This window comes from Protopterus annectens, chromosome 10.part0 (genome assembly GCF_019279795.1).
Source record: "Protopterus annectens isolate FY-2018-M chromosome 10.part0, PAN1.0, whole genome shotgun sequence".
NCBI lineage: Eukaryota > Metazoa > Chordata > Ceratodontiformes > Protopteridae > Protopterus > Protopterus annectens.
In genome coordinates this window covers 356,177,381-356,201,334 of record NC_056744.1, presented here as the reverse complement: position 1 = coordinate 356,201,334, position 23,954 = coordinate 356,177,381, and the positions used below count along the sequence as shown (strand labels likewise).

Below are 23,954 nucleotides of genomic sequence, written 5' to 3'. Positions count from 1 at the left end.
ATGCATCCGAGATTATCCAAGTGCAACTAACTGTGGGCAGGACCGCAATCCAAATTGTAACTTGCTACAGATCCCCCACCATGCCCCAGGATTCCCACTCCTCATTTCTTAATACACTGGAAAATATTAGGGTACAACCTAACACCCTAATAATGGGCGATTTCAACTACCCTGCCATTAACTGGGAAAACTACTCGTGTACCAACTCTTGTGCTCAACGTTTTCTGGAATTCATAAATTCCAATGCCATGGATCAACTTATCCACACCCCCACCAGGGGCAGCAATATCCTAGACCTGGTTATTACCAACATGGGCAACCGGTGCTCCACACCAGAGGTCAATTCCTCAGTCAGTTCTGACCACAAGCTAATCACCCTAGACATCCACATCCCTCACCTACCCCCCATTAGGGAAACCACAGTAAAAAATTTCTCCAAAGCCAACTTCACGCTTCTTAAGACAGAAGTGGCAAACTTCACGACATCCATGCTGACGGACAATAGAGGTATGACTACTGAATCCTACATAAATGCACTTTATAAGCACTTACATGAGTGCATGGATCATGCAATCCCTAACAGAACCAAGATGCTATCCTCCAAAAAAAGGAAGCTAATCTGGTGGTCCCCTGTCATAAACAAACTCTACAACAGAAGAAAAAAACTGTTGCAAAAAAAAGAGTAAAATCCCATGACTGGAGAAATTCCCTGGTCAGTCTCAGTAAGAAGCTGAGATCCCTTAGATAATCCTCCAAAGCTAGTTATGAAAACAAAATTGCCACTGACTCTAAAGACAACCACAAAGCATTCTATAGCTATGTCAAGAATCTCAATGGCAACACTCAGATCTGCTCTGAATTACAGCACAATGGCACTAAATATACAGAACCAACTGATATTGCCAACATCCTGGCAGACAGGTTCAGTGCTAACTTTACCCCCCTGTCATCCCCTAAAGGGCCCATCTCTATACCAGAATAATGCAAAGTTGCTGTAATTACGGCTGCACAGGTAAAAAAAACACACTATCCTAAGCCAAGAACACAGCATCCATGGGATCTGACAACATCCCAGGCTGTGTTCTACATGAACTACAGAACTAACTGGCACCCCACCTAAGTACCATGTTCAATCATAGCCTCACCTCAGGCTATGTGCCCACTGAATGGTGCACAGCGACAGTTGTCCCACTCTACAAAGTGGGAGCCACCACAGACCCCGGAAACTACCGCCCCATTAGCCTAAAGAGCCTGGTCTGCAAGTCTATGGAACGTATCATCATGGAACTTATAAACAATGACATTGGTAATCTCCAAACTCAGGACCCCACCCAGTTCGGGTTTGTAAAAGGCAGATCATGTCTCCTAAACCTGATAGACTTCTTTGAAGCAGTCACCAAAGCCGTAGATGAGGGTAAGGTGGTTCACACAGCCTATCTAGATCTCGCCAAGGATTTCAACACCATCCCCCACTGTGGAATTATAGATAAACTCACTAAACTAGGTATAAATCCCTATGTCACAAGATGGGTTGCCAACTGGCTCACTGACAGAACCCACACTGTGAAAGTAGCAGACTCCAAATCCAACTTCAGACCAGTGACAAGTGGAGTACCACAGGGTTCAGTCCTGGGTCCTCTCCTGTTTGGTATCTACTTCTCTGAAGTACAGGCCAACACAGAAGGTCTTTGGCTAACGAAGTTCACAGATGACTGAAAACTAGGAGCCATAATCAAAACTCCAAAAGATGTGGACATCCTACAAAAGGGTCTCGCTGAGACAGATGCCTGGTGTCAAAGCCATGGCCTCAAGCTCAATGCCAAAAAGTGCATGGTCATTCTTTTTGGTAAAAACTCAGTTCCCATGATCTACCACATAGGCGGCAGACTACTTAACACTGAAAGTGTGATAAGAGACCTTGGGACACAGGTGGACAGTAGTCTCTCCTTTGATAATCACATCGCCACAGTAGTCAGGAAATCCTTCTACGTGGCACACCTCATCACAAAAGGTTTCTCATCCAGGAAAAAAAGAGGTCATTGTTCCCCTCTACTCATCACTCATTAGACCCATTATAGAGTACAATGCCCCTTTTAGTATGTACCTCATAAGACATCTACAACAACTGGAAAGGCCACAGAAATACCTCACAAAGAGGATTACCGGCCTCAAACAGATGCCCTATGCAGACCATCTCAAAACACTGCAGCTTTACTCCGTTGCATATCGCCTACTCAAAGGCGATCTCTGCCTAACACACAAAGCTATGTCAAACCCAGAGCTTTTAGACATGCTCCACTTAAAGAAATCCCAATCCCTAGGAGCTACACGGTCTAGGGACCTAAACCTTGTCACCACAATAAACAGAACATGCTGGAGGGATAGATTCCTGTCCAGAGACTTCCCATACTCTGGAACAAACTACCTATCTATATCAAACAAAGCTCCTCATTAGCGCTCTTCAAGAAAAATCTTGATGATTGGATGGGAGATAGGAAATTCACCCTGGGGATCACTTCTGTGGCTCTGCTCGACAGTGGAGCACTTTTCGTTGGCACAAATGTGTCAACTTCTTCAGATTCAAAACAGTTTTGTGAAATACACACACCACATAAAACAACTTACTCTTGTCATGTGATCAGCATCAGCTGGTGCTGCTGTTCTAGAGCCTGCTCATATTTAAAGTGATATTACATATAAAAAGCAGTAATAAAACACATTGTGAACGCTGGTACAACGTTCAACAGACTGATAAAACCTAATCTAAGCTAAGCAGATTAACTACGCTTAGCAGTCAATATCGACTGCTTAATAATAAAGAATAAATCAATTAGTGTTAAAGTTAAACAAGTTAAACTTATGGCAATCCTGGTTGAGTAACAATCCTAAGAAGTCAGAAATTATCAACCAACAACTCGCACACGATTGGTTCTATGCTGTCAGTTAACTCAATTTTACAATACAAGTAAAAGTGTTAAAAATACATTAATAACCAATACGTTTATACAAATTGTACTTAAAAAATGCTAACAAGCGACTATCTCAAGAACTCCGAAATTGACCATTGGTCAAGACCACTTTTTTAGTGTACAAATATTTAAGGTTTGTAAGAGGTTTGATGTTTATAAAAAACTATTAAGGGCTTGCCTACAAAAATACTTCTAGTTATAAATCGCCAAACTACTAAATAAACATAATCAAAAACACATTGTTGTAAGTTACAAAGTTCCTGCTTCATCTATTTAGACTTTTTAACTTTAAGAGGCAAGCAACATTGCAGGCATCATTCAGGCCAGGACTTAGAAATGCATTTAGTCTCGCCTGCCATAACAGCTCACGTTCTTCGAGCATCAAGTTAAATGGTCCACCTCTCACATCAAAGCTCACATGGTCTATAGCTTTGAAAAGAAACTTGTGGTTACTGTGTTCAATAAGGTGTCTTGCTAATGGATTATCATCTTTTTTCTTTTCTATAGCATATGTGTGCTCGTATACTCTATCTTTTAGCTTACGTTCGGTTTTACTGATGTAGAAGGCTGAGCATGCTTGGCACCTAGCCACATAAACCACAGGCTTAGAGTTACAGTTGTATTTAGACCTCAACTTGATAGTCCTACCATTAACAACACAACTCTCCCCTATCTCAATGTGTCTGCACGTTCTGCAGTTACCGCATGTAGTCATTCCTACTCGCCTTGACAGGGGTCCCATACTCTTTCTTTCGAGCAAAGTTTTCAGGTTTGCTCCTTTCCTAAAGACAAGGTTTGGCGCTTGTCCAAGTTTAATGGTCAAAGATCTATCAAGTAAGATTAATTCCCAATCTTTGTTCAAGATAAATCTGACCATTTGACTGTCATTACTGAAAGTAGTTATGAAACTAGTTTGAAATTCTTTAGTTGTCTCCCCAGTTGTTACTTCTGCTGTCAATGCGCGGTTACTAATAGTGCTGCCCTCTATCAAGTTCGTTACCTCAACATTTATTGTGTTTGCAAAATTACTGTTAAGTAAAGGTTTAACTACACCTAACTGTCTCTTAAGTCTCACTTCTGTTACCAAACATTGTATCAGCTGTAAGGGCTAACCTCGCTGTATAATCATATTGCTTAACAATAGACACTCGTCATTAAAATCTGAGTCTAAAGTAGTCATTCTAGCTGCTCTAATAAGTTGTCCTTTCACTATTGAGCGCTTCTGGTGATAAGGATGATTACTAGTAAAATGCAAAAATGAGTTAGAGTACATTTCCTTTCTGTGTATTTTAGATACGTATCTCTCATTTATAATGTCTTTGACGAGTTTACAATCCAAGTAGTCAATAGAATTTGTGCTAAAACTAGATGTAAACCTTAAGAATTCAGTAGTTGAGTTTAAATACCTAATGAATTCTTGTGCCTGTTATTCATCGCCCTTGAAGAGGACGAAAATATCGTCCAAGAATCTGGTATAAAATGCTATGCTCACCCTGTGTAGTGGATGTTTAAAAACAAAGTTGTTTTCCCAAAATGCCATAACTAAATTGGCAAAACTACCTCCAAAGGGTGAGCCCATAGCCACTCCACAATTTTGCAAGTAGGACTCACCATTGAATACAAAGAAATTGTTAGTTAAAATTATATCCAATAAGAGTTCCACTAATTGGATTTCTTGTGGTGGGGCGTCCCTCGACTTCATCATGAGGCTTACCCATTCAATTCCATCCAAATGTGGAATTGATGTTTACAAGTCTTTAACATCTATGGTTAAAAAAGTTGTTGTTTTTATCAAACCTCAATTTGTTAATGTTGTCTAAGAAGGCCCAAGAATCTTTGCAAACCTGTGGTTCTAATAATATGTATTTCTTCAAGATAGAGTCAACTACTTTGGAACAAGGGTACGTAATAGACCCTCTCCCATCAATGAGTGGCCTCATTGGTGGGTCAGTTAGGTTTTTATGTACTTTGGGGAAGCCAAAAAGCACTGGGATTTTAGGCCAGGACAGTGTGATGTAATTGTGTTAATGTCTGTCAGTGACTCAATAAATAAGTCACTGAGGTAACTCTTAATTCGACTATATGCAGTGTTGACTTCATTTAACGATACCTTAGAGTATGCTTCACTATTTAATAACATCAACATTCTATTGTTATAGTCAACAAAGTCCAAAATAACAATCCCACCCCCTTTATCTGGTTTCACTATCCTCACGGGTGAAGATTTTAACAATTTCAATAATTCATTTTCCTGTGATGTAATGTTTCGACATTTGTTTCTGTTCCCAAATTTATGTGTTTCCACGATGTGACGAAAGTCCAGTTCACAGATTTGCTCAAATACTTTTAAAGTCTGGTGAAGAGGGGGGTTGAAAGTACTTGGAACCCTAAGAGCGTTGTTTGAAGTAGTATGGTTCCCAAGAAAAACCGTTAAGTTCAATTTTCTGACAAACAATTTCAAGTCAAGAACCAGGTGTTCCAAGCTAGAAGGTTTACTGGGAACAAATGTGTTGCCCTTTGCTAGGAAGTCAACTAGTGCGGGATCAATGTGCAAGGAAGAATAATTAAAGATTTTAAAATCCCCTGTTGAATTCAAGAGAATGTCTACCCCCAAAGGGGGTAATAGCCCCTATCTCTTGAATCTGTTGTTGCGTTTGTTCCTCTGGTTCTTCTGCATGTTGTTGAACTTCTTCTTCAGTATTGCTCCTAAGTCTTTGGTTACACAAACATTTTGGTTGGAATCACTTCTATTATTCATATTAGTGCTGTGTGTAGTTGTCCTGTTACTGTTATTGTAATTTTGGTTACGAATTCTTTCACTACGTCTCAGGGTGTTGTCATTGTTGTCAACTACAATAGAATTAGGCCTACTCATGTTGTCAAGGGTAGAATCCGCATTGGTGTTAAGCAAAATTTGTGTATTCCCACCTAGTGCTGCTGCTGACTGTGCACTAGATGGTTTAAGATAAGCAGTGCCAGTATCATAAGCTTGTTGGTCTCTATTGATCTTCTTAAGCTTATTTGTTTTAAGTCTCTCCAATATATGATCTATACTAAAAAAGCTTCTTTCATAATCAAACTTGTATCTCAGGAAGTCCAAGTCTGTAGTGATCTCAGTGTTCAAAACAGACACTTCCTTAATCAAAGTTTCAATATAAAGGTTGTAATGTTTAATCATTAAGCTCATGAAGTCAAAGCCTTGTTTGTCAAACAAAGATATCAGTTCAAGGTGAAAAGGTGAATCAGCAATTAAACCGGTGGGGTATTGGTGATAGCGCAACCCTTTAGGAACAATGTGTTGATCAAGACAAGTATTAAAATACATGACTTCTAGTTGGAGCTTTTTCATTTTTAGTAATTTGTTATCAAACAATTTTAGTTTGTCATTAATAGTTTGAAGAACTAGCCGGTCGCTCACTGTTTAACCCATTCACAAACGACAAGTTAGAAGTGTTTGTAACCCATTCACTAAATGTTGGAGCACCAATAAGCCCTGTCCTCCCTTGTATCTCTGGTTGTAATTGTAATCCAGTGGGTTGTTGTCGACTATCCTGCAGTCCAGCTGAAAAATTATTCCCTGGTGGCCCTTGTGCTGCTGGAATAGAGTTGTCGTTTGTATCTGTCAAACAGGTCGCAGCACTACCTGATGGACCAACTCTAAGCGGTGCATTAGTATTGAAGGAACCCCTTCCAGAATTGAAAATGTTGTCTTGTTGTCCATCACCCCTACTAGCTTGTTGTGAAAGGGATTTATCCATTCGGTCCAACCTAGTAGAAAGTGAATCGAGACGTTGGTTCATAAGGTCCAAAAGCGAGGTTAAATTAAGTGGTTCTGTTTGGGGTTGCTGTGAATTAAACCAGTTCGGACTCGCAGGACTGTCGGAAGCACCAGACGCCATTAGACAAACCAAAAAACAAACTGATAATCCACAAAATCCGACTAATAACTGTAAGCCAAGGAACTTGTAAATAAAATACAAATTTATTCTTATCGAATGAAGCGCTTTTCGTTGGCACAAATGTTAAAAAGTTTAAATAGATGAAGCTGGAACTTTGTAACTTACAACAATGTGTTTTTGATTGTTTATTTAGTAGTTTGGCGATTTATAACTAGAAGTATTTTTGTAGGCAAGCCCTTAATAGTTTTTTATAAACACCAAACCTCTTATAAACCTTAAATATTTGTACTCTAAAAAAAAAAATGGCCTTGACCAATGGTCAGTTTCTGACTTCTTGAGATAGTCGCTTGTTAACATTTTTTAAGTACAATTTGTATAAACGTATTGGTTATTGATGTATTTTTAACACTTTTACTTGTATTGTAAAATTGAGTTAACTGACAGCATAGAACCAATCCTGTCTGAGTTGTTGGTTGACAATTTCTGACTTCTTAGGATTGTTATTCAACCAGGATTGCCATAAGTTTAACTGTAACACTAATTGATTTATTCTTTATTATTAAGCAGTCGATATTGACTGCTAAGTGTAGTTAATCTGCTTAGCTTAGATTAGGTTTTATCAGTCTATTGAACGTTGTACCAGCGTGCACAATGTGTTTTATTACTGCTTTTTATATGTAATATCACTTTAAATATGAGCAGGCTCTAGAACAGCAGCACCAGTTGATGCTGATCACATGACAAGAGTAAGTTGTTTTAAGTGGTGTGTGTATTTCACAAAACTGTTTTGAATCTGAAGAAGTTGACACATTTGTGCCAACGAAAAGCGCTTCATTCGATAAGAATAAATTTGTATTTTATTTACAAGTTCTTTGGCTTACAGTTATTAGTCGGATTTTGTGGATTATCAGTTTGTTTTTTTTGGTCTGCTCAACAGTGGCACAGGAAAATAATTTTCTTGGGTGGCGAAAGCCAGTGTACCTTTGGCTAGGCTTATATAGGCCCTAGGTCCAATAGCCTAGTACCTGCCTATGAACATACAAGTGCATTTTTGTTGTTGCTTTAATCAGCTGACCCACAAGAGATGCAGTAAGATGCCAGACACAAGCTTAATGGCATAGAAGTTGGAAAAGATGGAGGCCATGTTAGAGAGGGCTTAGGACACCTAATACCTTTCCAGGTCTTCCACTCATCACTAACAGTCCATAAGATTTAAAGATATACGAGTTGAAGGAATTATTTACATGATTTTCTTTATTCGTATTTGTTAACTACAATAAAGCACTGATCTACATGGATCTTTTTCATACTCCGCCTGGGAGCAGTGCTTAAATTTTATATGATTTGCTTGCAGTTGCACTCTTACGCAAATGGGCACTGAGGGAATCAAACCCTGGACCACCGGAAGCATCTCACTAACAGCTCACTGCCTTCATTTTCTTTGTTAACTGCTAGACAGCCTTCATCTTTTATGTTAACTGATAGACAGCCTTCATCTTCTGTGTTAACTGCTAGATTAGACTCCGATATGGAAAGCTCACAGAACAGAAAGGGCCACTTCTTTTTCCTCAACTTTCTCCCCACTTTTGGTAGGGGCTGTCCCTAAAGTATTCTAGGCATTGTTTATGGTATTTCTCGAGGCCCCCACCTAAGTTTCTTACACTGGATGTTGTGAACATCTCATCTGTAAGACTGGGCATCCCAGCATCCAAGGTTTGCCTGTACCTGTGTTTGCAGCAGCACAGGTAATAGCTCTGCCCCTGGGCTGGACAGAACTGGTGGTATGGTCAGTGTCTTTCTGATACCCATGTTTTGCTTTTCCCCCAAACTTGCATCATTCTAACCTTTTGCCAGTCCTGTATCCGTTCACGGTGTAGCTTAGTTCTTCTGTTCCTCACCATCAGTACTGTGTACATCTGCTATCTTGTTAGCTCTGACCACCTATACTCTGTTTGCATTGATCACATTTGGAAGGTAACCTCCTGACAGCAATCTTAATGTCATATCAACACTTAGCTACTCTGGTTGGCCACATATCTTAGTTTTCTGGCACCATCTGTTTCATATAACATGAGCTGATTCAGGTCCAACATCTTTGGACCATCTAGACATGACACAAGTACATTTAACCTCCACTCAACCAGCTTTAGTTTCTGTCATATTGCACCAGTGATGGTCCAGTCATTGCAAGTGTTGCCAGTCATGTCTTGCAGCACTGATCCCAGAGGCATTAATTCCACCTCCAGCACCTGTGCTGGTGGTTTAGAGGGATAAAACCCAGGTGATCTGAGCAGCTGAGGTGCTTGAAGGAGCAGGCAGAAACATTGGGCATCTTTATTCAGAGGAGAAGGAATGACACCAAAGTTTTCACTCCGCTTTCACTGTGGTTCTAATGACATGGTCCTCCTGAAGAGTGGAAGCTCATCAGGCATTGGGGGGGGGGGGGTTGTGAGGATGTGGGCATTGCTGTTCAAGCCAATGATGGCAGCCCCCGTCAGCACATGTGGGAATGCACCCATATATATGGGCTTGGGGGCGGGGCATAGACAGCCTTTGCAGTGGCATGAGAGTTCACATCACCACTGGAGGCGGGGTTTGGATTTGTAAATGAAAAATGCTCTCATTGCCAGGATGCCGGTGAGAGCACAAAGCACCAACATGGCTGCTGCATGACTAACCCCATAGAGGTTTAATGGTATGCAGGCACAGGGACAAAAACAATGCAGTAAAAAAAAAAATCCACCTTCAGTGATGGTCCCTAAAAGAGCACGCACTGAATCTTCCAGTTCTGAGCATATCCCATGTCAGGAAAACATTCAGGGAGAGGCATTCTATTTGCTCTCCTTCTCAAAGGCTGAACCGAAGGGTTCACCAGCCCCATTCTTCATTCTTGGAACCAGAATAGAAAGCAGTGGTATCATCCCTGTATTTATTTTATTTGTTAACCAGGTCGCTGAGATGTTATATGAGCCTTTTCAGTTACTAATGGGGCCAGATGTCAAAGTACAAGAATTCAACAAGAATACCGAGACAGAGGGAGGTACATCACTATAAAATATATGCAAGAATAATATAAGCAGCGAATGTAAAAAGAAGAATAAGTGTGTGCAACAGATGCAAAGTCAGGTACGTTTTCAAACATTTCTGAAGAACTAGAGAGAAACATGGTCAGATCAGTGAAACCAGAATATCCAAGCTGAGGTAACAGGGGTTTGGCTTATCGTGTGTCTCTAACAAATAAGCATATTTTACATTCTCAAGAGATAGAGATTGTCCACAGTGTTAATTTCTTTGGGTAGTGAGTTCCAAGAGGCAGGGGACAGTTTCATTTCTTATTTTGCCACACGGGGAAGGGCCTAGTTTGCCATGTGGACATTCATCCAAATTCTGATCCACTTCCAACCTGTACCTCAAACTACAAACTTAGTTTCCCATTAAGATGATAGCAAAATCTCTAAAACTTCTGCATGTCACTGCTAGGATTACGAATTTCTCAGGACTAAATCGTTGTTACCACTGTACACCCCTGATATTTCTGGAGTACCAGAAATTTGGTTGAAATGTAACATGTTCATCCATGTCCCCGGATGCAGCTTACTAAGAGATGACAGACTACACAAAAGATTTGGGATGTAATTTTTTTATTTAAATGACTTGCTTCAGGCCTCAGAACTTCCAGTTTATTTCCCCACTTCAGAATTCCAGGGAGCCTTTTATTATTTTACTCTGAGAAGGAAAGAGATTGGTCGTTAGGTGTGCCATTTACTCTGAGAATGAAAGAGATTGGTCGTTAGGTGTGCCAATGTCTAGCCCTCCCTCTTTCTTCTAACGGCTTAGTTAAGCTTCCCTAATGACTAACACAGGATGTCAAGCATGAGGTAAGGTTTATTTTATTATATATTTGGTTATTGTGACAGTGCACTGATGTTAGTGGGTGACTACAGCGGTGCCTTTTTTTTTGTTTTCCAGGATCCACCTAGCTAAGGTAAAAAAGAATCTTCACCGCTACATGTCCTTGCCAACAAGAATTAATCCAACCACAATATGAGTGGTATGCTAGGCTGGGTGGCAACCAACGGATCTGATCATTTACAGATCCAGAATCTCCTCTTACACTTGGAAGCTACTGGTCCAGGCTGGTATATTTGGAGAACCAAACCATCCAGAGTTCAACATCATATTACCATGGCAATATAAAGTAACAGCAGATAACTCTAGGGCTTCTTATGTGGTCTTGGAAGGGTAATCTGGATACTTACAACTGATATCCCCAGAGTGTGAATGGTCACTTATCTACTTCCAGAGATGCTTATTTTTCAAATACTTTTATTAAGTTATCACTCAAGACATAGGCACACACCTGTTAATAGAAAACAAACCATATTAACATTTTCCAATTTACATACATAACTACTGTCAGTCTAACATTACATAATTTGTGTAATCCCTGGCTTCACTTAAACCTCACTCCTCCTTCTCCTGGACATTATTCTGCATTTATTGCTCCCACAATTTCCACTTATTTCGATGTAATTGGTTCCCTCCCTTTTGTAAAGATCTCGCCTCATTTTATTTTGTCTCTCCTACATTATTTAGTACTTCATTTATGGCTGGATTAGAGTTTTATTTCTATTTTCTAATGATTGCTTTTTTGGCCACCAATAGCAGTAAACCTACTAAGACCTTTTTAAGTCTGGGCATGTCTGATCCTATATCTCAACTCAAAAGAATCATTTTCTTATTTCCAACCATTTACTCCCAAAATGATCCTATTTACCTCTCTTTTTCATCATACACAGAGTATCTGATAACTGCATGAGGAAATATCTCTGAAAACTGCTTGTAGTCGTAAATACCTTTGCAGACACTTCCATGCAAAAATCCTTAAATCTTCTGGACTTTGTTGAATACTTGGGAGTTATACAGATGTGTCCACATTGTTTCTTAGTAAATTGCCCTTCCATTCTCTTTTCTAACCTCCTCTGATTGATGCTTTTAGCTAATATGCAATATTTTGTACACACTTGTAGTAAGTGTCAATTTTGAATAGCAGTTCCTGTTTTAGACTCCACTGAAAGCTGTATCTAAGCAATCATATCTTGGTTTGTGATTTACGGTGGAGTTGACTGGTAAGAGAAGTTGTATTTGAATGTGTATCTTATTTTTACCACGGTTTTTCACTGTTTGTAGGTAGGAAGGGATAGTTTGTAGACAAGAAGATTTCCTTTGATTTATATTTTGTTGTTTTACCTTTAATTTTCACTGTTGGTTGTTAGAAAGGGATAGGTTTTTAGCCAGGCAAACTCTAGCCATCCCAAGGGGCCTAGTCAGCTATAAATTCACACAAACTGCAGAGAAGACAACCCATAGCTTATCTAAACTATCTTGGTTTGTGATTTATTGATCTTTACTGTTCAAAAGAAGTGTAACTGTGAGCGATAGTGATGGAAAAGAATTGCAGCTTTTATCTGACTTTCAGAACTTGTACGGTCAGAACAATGACTTTAATGTACTTACTTTAGTATTTAGTTGTATACTGTTTGTGTGCTTTTTCTCATAGAAGTTGATCTAAGTTCTGTTAGATTTCTGTGGTTACTGATTTTGATCATTCTGTTTATTTTTATAATTTTTTGACTCATTTGAAGCAGAATATGGATTCTTTAAATGAATATGGCATTAATGATTTGCTAAAACACAAATATCTTGTACAGTGTACTAAATGCTATGTATATTTAAAGGTAACACCTGATAGTGCTGGTGATCTGTGTTCCTCATGTCAAACGTTGGATGATTTGCTTACCATTATTAGGAGTAAATCTAGGCTTACTGATGGCGATTGCACTAGTGTAATTGGCGCGACTTGGAGAACTGTTACATATATTAATGACTGAAGTGATGAGATAAATAATGTTAGGCAAAGAGCAAATAGAACACGTTAGGAAATGATGCATCTATTGTCTGCAAAGATCATTCAACCCTATGAAACAAGACAATGCCCCTGACAACTTTGGAATTGTGGGTGCAAGTACTCAGCAATCTGAGGATTCAGAGTGTTTAGAAGGAAGTAAAAAAGAAAGAAGTAGAGGAACAAGTTCACAACCAAAAACAAGGAAGAAAACCAATCTGATAAATGTAAAATAAAGAAAAGACATACTAAAAGGACACCGCTTTATGTAACACACAGATTACAGGGAATGATAAAATTTTTCTATCAGAAAACCTTCAGTCTGCAGTAAAAGGCATCATCTTTCCAACAGAGAAGGTAGAAAAAAGAGGCAAGGGGGGTGAAAAGGAAGAAATCAGAACTGAACATGGAAGGACTGAAGAACATTACTGTCAGAAAAAAAGAGGAGAAAGACAGATGTTGACTGCATGGCTCAAGCTGTGGATTTACAGTACCAGCTGGATGAGAGTTTAATACACAATGAAAACAGTGGGATTAATAAGACTAATGGTGATGAAGATCTATCCTTTGTAACAACTGATACAGCAGATATTACTGTATTAGAAGCTGAAGATTCTTCAGAGCTGGCCAAGCAAAGATATTCTTGTAATTGGAGATTCAATTATTAGAGGAACTAATGCTTATATTTGCAGACAAGATAATGAACATCGAATAGTTTTATGCTTCCCAGGAGCAAAAGTAGAAGATGCGAGACAACCTTGGGGGCGTCTTAATGTAAGGAAGTTTGGATCTGTTTTCATTCATGTCGGAATAAATGATCTCATCCACAGGGATTCTCTGACTGTTAGTAGGGAACGTACAGCCCTCTTAGTATAGCTTGTACTGGTGATAGGATGTATTTTTCACAAATAACATATAGAAAAGGTAGTCGGGTCACTGTGAATGAAAAGATTTTTGGAGTAAATACTTACTTGGAAAAATGTCCCGTTTTAAAAAATGTTAATGTGTAGAGTATCCAAGCCTAGTTTTGGGCACGCATGTGTTCAGACAAGATGGCGTGCATTTGTCAAGATTGGGGAAGAGAATTTTTGCAGCAGATATTTTGCAATATTTAACAAATACTAGGAAGGATTTTTGCCAAGTTGAAAATTTTACATTTCACCAATAGCAACATTTGATGCATCTCTGATGGTTGTTAATGCTAGGAGCATAATAATAAAGTTTTTTTTAATTGGAAAATGTGCTACGTTTCCACAGGATTGATGTTATTGTTTGTGAAACAGGGTTAAAGAACAATGACTGGAAACCAGTTCTGTCAGGGTATAAATGTTTTTACTGTAACAGACATTCTAACAAAAAATCAGGTGAAGGTGTTATGGTAGGGATTAAAGATAGCTATGAGACCTGTGATTATTACATGTTCAATGATAACATCAATACTATAGACTGTGTAACTGTGACAATAAAGACAACCCTGGAACATACAGTTGTTGGAGTGTACAGACCACCAAAGTCAAGTGCAGATGACCTAGAGGAATTCATACATTTCTTACATGAAACACAGGATGGAAGAATAATATTAGTTGGGGAATTAAATTTACCAGAAACAGACTGGAATAATATTGATTCAACAACGTTAGTAAAGAAATTATTCACAGAGTATATTCAGGAACAACAGTTGCTTCAGATTGTAAAAAAAAATATCAGGGAATGAAGCATACTAGACATTCGGTTCCTAAAGGAAGTTACTGTTACTTCATGTCAAGTTTTACCACTGTTAATGTGCAGTGATCATGGGGTTATAAAGGTTACATTGTTGCTAGATAATTCTGCCAAAGTGAAATCTAAACCAGTGCACAGAAGGTTAATTACAGATTACATGGAAGCAAAAAAGTCTCTATGTAAAACTAACTGGAGTGATGCATTCAGTGGAAAAATTGCAGATGGAATGTGGAAAGTTTTGGAATAGAAACTGAATGCAAAAAATCAAAAAAATGTTCAACATCAGTATCAGGATACAACGTCGGGGGGATATATTTTAATAAGAACAAGATACCTGATTAAGGTGAGAGAGAAAAAATATAAGAAATGGAAGACAGGTCGAACTACAACTTTGAAAACTGAAATAAAGAAGCTGGACAAGCAAATTAAGGTTAGTGTGAGACAAGATCAAGAAAATTTTGGAGAAAATTTATATAAAGATATTGAACATAATAGGAAACCTTTTTATAGATATATGTGGAAGGAGTAAAAGATATGCACGTTGGTAAACTGTGTGTAGATTCTAAAATTTATTCTCAGACACAACAGATTATAGCTATATTTGCAAAATCTTATTCAAAACAGTTTGACTCCATAAAGGGGTTGATAAGTTATCCTAGTGGCATCCAGTTAACAGCAGAAACTGGAATCGAATTAGATTATATTGAAAAAGAACTGTGCAAACTGGATCCAAACAAAGCAAAGGGAGAAGACAGAATTAGTAATAATGACCTGAGATCACTTAAGCAAGAACTTATGGTACCATTATATCTATGATTTACTAGGTCATATAAATATGGGGAGATTCCTCAAGATTGAAGACATGCTCTTATTAAACCTGTCTTTAAGGGAAAGGGGAATAGGACAAATCCAGAGTTATACAGACCTTTAAGTCTACTTTCATGTTGTAGAAAATTAATGGAGAAGGTAATACTGGATAAGTTATTGTCAGAACTGGATAGGTTGGGACTTGAAACTATATATCAGCATGCATATGTTGAAAATAGATCTATTACCACCTGTAACATGATGTCCTATAACAATATAACAGCAGCTATGAATGAAAAATTGTGCTGTGATATAAGTTATATAGATATAACTTCAGTATTCGACAGGGTCATATACAAAACACTGATTAATAAATTAGTGCAACAAGTTATTTATGTACTCTGGATAAGATGGATAGCTGCATGGCTTACAAATAGGACATGGCAAGTATCATACAGCCACTGGACAGGTGAAATCCTTGGTTACAGTCAGAGTGTCCTCAGGGCTCTGTCCTAGATCCTTACTTATTTAGATTATATCTTTGAGACCTAACTTTTTCATCTTTGGTGTTCTGTAGTCTATATGCAGATGACCTGAAATTGGGTAAACTGATTACATGCGTTACAGATAAGGCATGTCTAAAAAGAACTTGATTAAACTGACTGTTTGGGCACAGGAGAATAATATGCTGATAAATACATCAAAAACTACGCATCTGAGGTTTGGGAGACATAAATTGAAAGGTGAATATTTAATATAGCACACAATGATTGAAACTGTAGATTTTTTTAAAGACCTGGGTATATGTGTAGAGTCAGCTATGTGTTTTTTTAATCATATCAACCTATTGTTTAATGAAAGTTATAGAACTATAGCTTGTATAAAAAGATTTATAAAGTCTAGGAAATCAGAAATAATGACGTCATTGTTTGCTAGTTACATTAGATCCAAACTTGAGTATGGAATAACAATATAGAAACCCTCTAAGAAAACAAGCATGAGTAAACTGGAAAGAGTACAGCAGAAATATACCAAGGGCATCCATGGATGTGAAACTTTAAGTTATTATGAAAGACTAAAATATCTGAACTTGTACAGTGTCTCATATAGATATCTAAGAGGAGATCTTATTTAGTTATATAGGGCATTTAGACAACTACCTCTGGGAATGTTTGGAGTTATCAATAAGTAGTAGAGAATCATCAGACAACCTATGTAGAAGGTTCTATAGGAATGAGAAGTGTACTAATTGGTTCTCTGAGAGAGCAGCTGATGCATGGAACAGACTTCCAAATTACATTAAAGCAAGTACTAGTCTAGCTATTTTAAGGAAAGCCTGGACACTTATTATGGGAACAACTGTTTCGGTATATTGGCAAGCTACAAGGGTATTAATACCCGTGCTTGAAATATTTGTATGTATGTATGTATATATGTATGTATGTACTAGAACTGTTTTTTTTCACTTTATACTCCCCTGTCCTTTTCTATTAGTCCCTGTTAGGGAAGGCACTCTTTAACTTGCAGTCCAAAATTCTCCACAACCATACTAAACAGTCGTCCCTGAACTGGAAACTGACCTCTTTAAATTCCTTTGAGCAGTGGTCTTCCTCCATGCAGACTGTGTTTCTGCAGCCTGCTCATACTTGGCTCTTGAGATATTCATTCCTTTGCCGAAGTTGTTGTTAGTCACATTTAACACTGTCACCGCTGTAACTTTGTGTTTACACTGGCCCAACCATGAGCCTTGATTTTTGCTTTATTTTGCATTGCGTTTGTTTTCTTTCAGTGCTAACGGTTAACAGTCCAGAGTATGGAATGTCTGTTGCAGAAACAGATCCATATACGTTATTATTATTATTTTATGCGTAAACTTCCACATTATTGGAATGAAACAGAAAAAAAAAAAACAATGAATAATCTCTCAAGGAAATCGTATCCAATACAGAGCTAGCATTTATTTTTCACCATGTAAGTCCACCAGGAGGTGTAACTGCTACTTTTCACTGGCAACCCAGACCACTGTCTGGTGAAGTGATTTGCTGAGACTCGGACAGTTTACAAATGGAGATTAAGGGTGTCAGACCGTCACTGTGGGATGAATTTTGTTCGCAATACGTAGTCTAACTTTGCACAATAAACAAAAGAAAAATATATGTAATTGTCCAAACAATGTTATACAGTGTTGCATCTGTTCCTTTGGAGATAACTTCACACACACACACACACACACACACACACACACACACACACACACACACTCTCACACACACACACACACACACACACACACACACACACACACACACACACACACACACACACACAACAGCAGTAACTTCATGACTGGCAGATCACCACTTGCTACCACCTTTCAATATGGCTGTTTCACAACAGTGAAAGTTTTTTTTCTTCGAGTGACATACTGCTATATCTAAAAAAAACTTCACAGAGCTGCTTTTTCTAATGCTAATAATGGCGTTTAGCATGGCCAGTTACATTTATGTAAATTTAAACAAAGTTTGTCAGTGTAGTGAGGAGCCTTCATCGTGCTGTTTGTGATGAGAGTAAAAGTAATACGAAGTCTCTGTTCTGTAGCAAACCCATTTGTTTCTAGCCTCCTTCGCACACTGTTGCATATCCTGCACCCCTGTTCCCTCACTCATTGTGTGTTTGGTGTCACTTATGTTTCTGAATGCAGATCCCAATGGATATTACTCAGGAGCAGATAACAGATTCGACAAAGGGGAGGAGCTTACGACGAACTGTCAGTGTTCCATCAGAAGGACAGTTCCCAGACTATCGCCAAGAAGGCGCACCAAAACCTGGTGAGTCCTAAGGCTAATGAAGCTTTTCTTGTCAAGTTTCTCTCTCTTCTTTGTTGTCACAATTGATCATGAGTTTCAGGTGCTGTGGTTATTGGCAAATGCTGTACAATACTGTTTGATCTAAGAAGCACCGTTCCACTGTTCCTTCCTGTGTGTTTAACAAACCACTGGCAAATTATGTCGGCAAGTGTAACTTGATTGACATTGGCAGATTGTAACATGAAATGTTAGATTATTTGAAATTTCTTATCTTTTTTCTTTTAGCAACCGAGGGGAGAGTGACCTGGCAGTTTACAGAAGAAAGCAACTGCAAAGATAACATTTTTTTTTGGGGGGGGGGGGGGTCTACATTTGCATCATCTGAGCTGCTTCATTGGTCATACTTGCATGATTTTTTTTGCTAAAATGATTTGAAATCCTGAGTACTGAGGTCCAAACCCTTTGTGTTACATTTTTGTGTGCAAAGTCAAGACAAGATAAAGCAGACCTCCTTTAGTACTACTGTCTGCTAGTTGAACAGACTGTGTGCATTTGTTTAGTGTTTGCCAGGCTTGCTGAAGGGTTGTTCCACAAATATTTGTCCAGATTCTGCTAAAGTCCTAATGGGTTAATGTGCCCAATCATTGATTCTCATCCACTTCTTTTGTTGTTATTGTTTCTTGTGAGGTGGAACTGCTTTAATGTTCGGTTCTGTGGCTGTTCCACATGTGCCCATTTCAGATGCAGTCTGCAGATTCTTTGTGGGCTGCACACAGAGGTAAATATCTGCTCTAGAGTGCAACCTAGAGAGAGAATGCTGGTGTTTTCAGAAAAACAGAGGGACCTCAGACTTTTCATGTGACATGCCTTTAACTGAGCATTGCTCTAGAATGTATTTTTTCAGGAACGGTTGAGAGCAGTCCCTTTATTCTGTTTCCCAGTGTTGTACTTGAGGTATTGCTAAGGCTCCAATTTTTATGTTTCCACAGTGCAGTAGTAATGAGTAATGTGGAAGTGAGGGGGTGTGCTTCTCGGGTAATGGGGACAAAATGAGAGACCATTTTCAGAACTACTACCTTAACATCTGTTCTTTTAACATATTCTTTACTTGTATTCTTATAATATCCATATTTAATCGTATCCATGTTTATTTTATCCGCTACTTTTATATTTTCAAAAAATCTTAGTTTTCCCGCAACTTTTTTTACTCTCTTACATTTCAAAAACACACGTTCCATAGTTTCTTCTTCTTAACAATATAATGTTCCGCAATGCCCTAGCCACCAAATTTCCCCTAGTAGGTTAAATAGTCCCTTGAAAAGAGGCCACTAGCCCGGTGTGTCAGCAAAAGGATAAGGGGAAACAAACACAACACTTCACTTCATCTTAGCATTGCAGTGTTTTGATTCACACCTCATGGGAGGGGAGCAGATTACAGAAGTGTTGTGTTTGATAGCAGACATTGCTTCCATTTGTTCTGGTTTTCACTTGTTAACCCATCTACCACCTGCATGAGTTATGATAGTACTAGTCTTGCTTTCTAACCAAAACCAGTAGCTCCTAGTAGAGGTAGTCCTGGCACTCTGCTGCCTCCTTTATAATGAGAAACATGTTGAGGTAGTGAAATGTCAAGCGTATTTACTTCTCCATTATATTTTTGTAACCTCTGATAATCTCTGTGGCTGATAACCCTTCCCTCAGGCATATTGAAAATGGCAATCGCATTCCCTTCCTTTAATCTGATTGTGAAAGTAGACCAGGCACCTTGGATTTATCCTCTTTGGAGGACAGATGGAAATGGAGTTATTATCACAGATTATAAGTTTAGTAACTTGGGATTGGAAAGAGGTAGTATTGTTTTATGTTTAAGTAAGACAAAGAAAACATATCAGTTGCATTCACTGAAACAGGCCTTCTTACTATTGTTGCTTCTTAAAATACAAAAGTTCTCATTTTCAGTCCTTGTTATCTTTTCTAAAACCTACTTAGAGATATTGCTTATTAAAATGAACAAATTGTTATAACAGAAGCAGAGCAGATATTTTAAAATGTGTGGCTTGCACTGTCACTTATATGCATTAAGATTATTTAAGGAGACCTCTACAGGTCTTTGTTACAGATTGACATGGTCTATTTCAAGAGGGGAGTCAAGAAGCATTTCTTACAGAGAGAGCAGTGACTTTTCCAGGAACTCTGCTAGATGTCTTTGCCTGCTGCTGACATGTAAAGATAGTCAAGAGATGATTCTGAATGGTATGACATGGGGAAGGTAACCCAAATGCAAGAAAGGTGTAAGGCAAGATGTCCCAAAAGTGGCCAGTTACACATTCAGACAGATGACAGAATGTCAAGTCTTATCCATGTTGTGTTTTTTCATACTTAATATGCAAGGCTAAATCTCTTTCATCCCTGCTATGGAAATGGGAGGGGAGCATTTTGTGTAAAGATCCATTTTACTTAATTTTCTGCTGCTTCTTGAAGCACAGAGAGGTTTGGGGAGTTGCTTAGTGGTTGTACAATTTGGGCTTTAACCATCTGTAAAGCAGAGCAGCTTGCCACGTTGATGTCTCAGGATGTAACCTTTACTAACAAAGTATTAAGGGAATCATTCTTTAGACAGGAATTTTGGCAGTTAAATAAATTATGCACGCTGTAATGCAGTCGCTAAAAAGAACTGCAGTGTATGTAACTTAAATCAGTATATGCAATGGTAGTGTTTGAGGCTGCTGGGCTTCGTTAAGTCTCAACTCAGCTTTTCTTATAGATTCATTTCATTCATTCTGTGATTACCAGCAGTCTTGTTCAGGGTCATAAGGAAGCTTGGACCTATCTCATCACTCAGTGGATACAAAGTAGAGAAATTAATTCTGGAAGAGGGGAACCAGTCTGTTGCAGGAGATGGAAAACCTTACACATGAGGCATATACACCTCTGGAAAACCTCACTGACACATGAAGCATATACACCTCTGAACACTTTGGAAGATCACCAAGTCACTAAAGGGGTGTCTTTGGGATGCAGGAGTAAACTGAAGCACCCAACAAAAAATTATAGCGACCTGGAAATTAAATGTATTTATTTGTTTTTGTTTGCATGTTTGTTAACAAGGGTGGAACATTGATGCTAATGGACCTTTTTCAGGTTCAGCTTGTGGTTATAGCAGATAAAGTAAACCATGATACTAATTTCTTACCAGGATAAGTTGGCTAATGTCATTGTTTAGATTCTACATAGAATGTGCTCCTGTTGAGGACTGAGCTGAAAGCAACCCTGTCCACTGTACTAGTGAAACATAACTCATAATTTTATTTATTTATTTTTGTTTCCCCTTCATTCTTACTGGCTTGGCACACCAGCACCTGTCCGCACTGGGTCTGCCAGCTGCTGACCTCCAACACCTGAACTTTCAATCCAGTGTATGTGCTGATGTGTTGGGGCCGGTTGTGGAATGAGGTAACTAGGGTCTTAATGTATCTCTGCAACCATCTGGAGGGGAGGATTTTTACTTATGGCATGCCCACTGTTTCCCTTGCCTTGCATGGATCCATGCCTTTAGCCTGGGGGTGGCTGGGCATGCAATGGCGACATGTGACATTCTGACCCACCTCTGCAGCAGCTCAGTCTTGCCTCCCCCCGTAAGCCCTCCTTGTGGGCATACCTAGCTAGTGTCTTCCCCAGCCTCCACTTGGGATCGACACTGTAGACAACCCTGGACCTGCCCACACACCCTGGGATGGTAACGTCCATCCCTCCCTTGCTGCTCCCTCAGTCGTCTGAGCCCCTAGTTGAACCTGGGTCACCTGGGAGGCAGTCAAGGCTTTATCCCTGTATACCTCTGGAGTGGTACACAGATCATAATTTTATGTCCAACAGAAAAAAAAGCAATAAAATATAACTTCTCAACAGCTGCTTTCTGTGACCACCAGTACCACATAACTGATTACTGCTGTCCCTTGAGGTGTTGCAAATTTGACGTAGAAAAAATTTCCCTCTTAATTTGTACCTCTGGTCTTAGAAATGTCAGCTTCCAGCAATCATAAGGTAATATGTGATTGTTACAGGGTAACTTAACGGATCTAAAGACAGTATAATGTTTAGAATAGCTTAACCCTGACAATACCCCATAAAAATACACAAGAAAAGTGAATGACATAAATATACTAGTTCATAAAGCAGCTCAAGTAAAATGTCTCTTGGGTATGAAACAGTAATGTGGCCATTGTGGGAAGTGTATTTGTTCTGAGAGATAGTGTTACATTTCTGGAAGGTTTTGCATGAGCAGGGGCTGCTGTTATGGACATGAAATCACAAACAACAGATGCGTTTGCTTTATGCCTTTCCTTACACTTTTCTCTACTTGCTGGTAACAGGGAGAAAGCATTTAGAACAGGCTGAGTAACACCAAACAGTTCTGAAATAAATTGTAGTAACTGGAGCATAGTGATTATGCTCAGATATCTGGAAAAAGACAAATTTGTTAAGTGCCACTATATTGCGAGTCCCAATCATTAACAAATGTTAAGCACCCCCTACTTCATTTGTTATTAAACTCGGGTCTTGCGCTTGGCATTCAAATCTACTAGTACTGACCAGCAAACAACAACAGTGATTTATTTCCCCCTCCTGGCTGTGCTTCTAAAGGGGTCCCAGACTTCCTCTTATAAACTTTAAAAGTTGGTAAGGTAACAGGATTTGTGTTAACCTGTATTTTTTGAAGGATATGAAGTCTGAAATTCAAATTATACCATTATTTAGTAACTTCAGTTGTCAGTGATTTGTCAGAAAAAAAACAGATTTTATGGAGAAAAAAAACATACGAGGCAAAAGTCTGGACAGTTGGGTATAAACATAAGAGCACGTTACACTGTATTTATGACAGAGCTCGCTATGTGCTTTACAGCTTTGAAAGCCGGCAAAGCACTTGGTGCTTTTTTCTATAACCAATGAAGCACTGATAAAGGCTAATTAAGCCAAAACCAGTATGCTGTTGTGGTGGAATATAGCTGTGTTTGCTTAGTAAGGAATTGTGCTATTTATTTATCCATTCACCATAAGTGTGAGGAGTGCTGGCTCGTGTGTTGGTATAGATCTACAATTGTGCCAATTTTCAGTAAAATGTCACAATTTGTCTTTAAAGGTTAAAACTATTTATGGTTAAAAAAACAGTTGTGTAGGGCAGAGTTCTTATTTAAACACTTTGTTGTAGGACTGACACAGACAGGTTTGTCTAAATCACTTATTTCCATGCATATGATAACAAAGATATCCTGTGATAACAAGCCTGATGCTGAATTTTAATAACACCTATATATACTGTGTTAGTATGCCCCATATGATATGGGTGTATATAACACCTGTGCTTTCTATAATTTGTTAAACATTGTTCATACGTCAGCTAGAGCTTTTTTCTTCCCAGCAGGCTTCTGCTGAAAAGAGGCACTTGTCTGGATCGATCACACTACCCCAGTTAACAAATGAAAATAAATAAACATGAATAAATAAAAGACCAACCCTAATGGGGGAAAGTCTGATCATGTATATCACCCTGCTTTTGATGAATGCTTTTGTGGCTCTGTGTTTAACTCCTTTATTTAGAAAGCACATCCCCATCTACTGACACCACCCTTGCTTTCTCCTCACCTCTACTCTTTTGAGTTGGCACAGTCATGGAGAGACTGCAAAAGTACCCTGTATATGTCTGGCAATGTAAGGGATTTTGCCTGTTTAACATTGTAACCCTATGTACCTTCAGTGAAGTAAGGGTTGGTATAATGGTTAAGGTGATTACCTCATGGGCACAAGGTCCAGGGTTTGATTCTTACTTTTGAAATGGAAATTGACTAGA

General features: G+C 38.7%; 1 protein-coding gene across 3 annotated transcripts in view; it reads left to right on the top strand.

Annotated features, from left to right (window-relative positions):
• The window catches only part of RASAL2 (RAS protein activator like 2), a 1,712,944-nt gene that overhangs the window by 773,546 nt on the left and 915,444 nt on the right, over positions 1 to 23,954 (top strand). For all 3 annotated transcript variants that reach the window (XM_044085261.1, XM_044085259.1, XM_044085262.1), the window contains exon 3: positions 18,004 to 18,130. In XM_044085261.1, the coding sequence (XP_043941196.1) occupies positions 18,004 to 18,130 (127 nt within the window). The remainder of the gene's footprint in view (positions 1 to 18,003; positions 18,131 to 23,954) is intronic.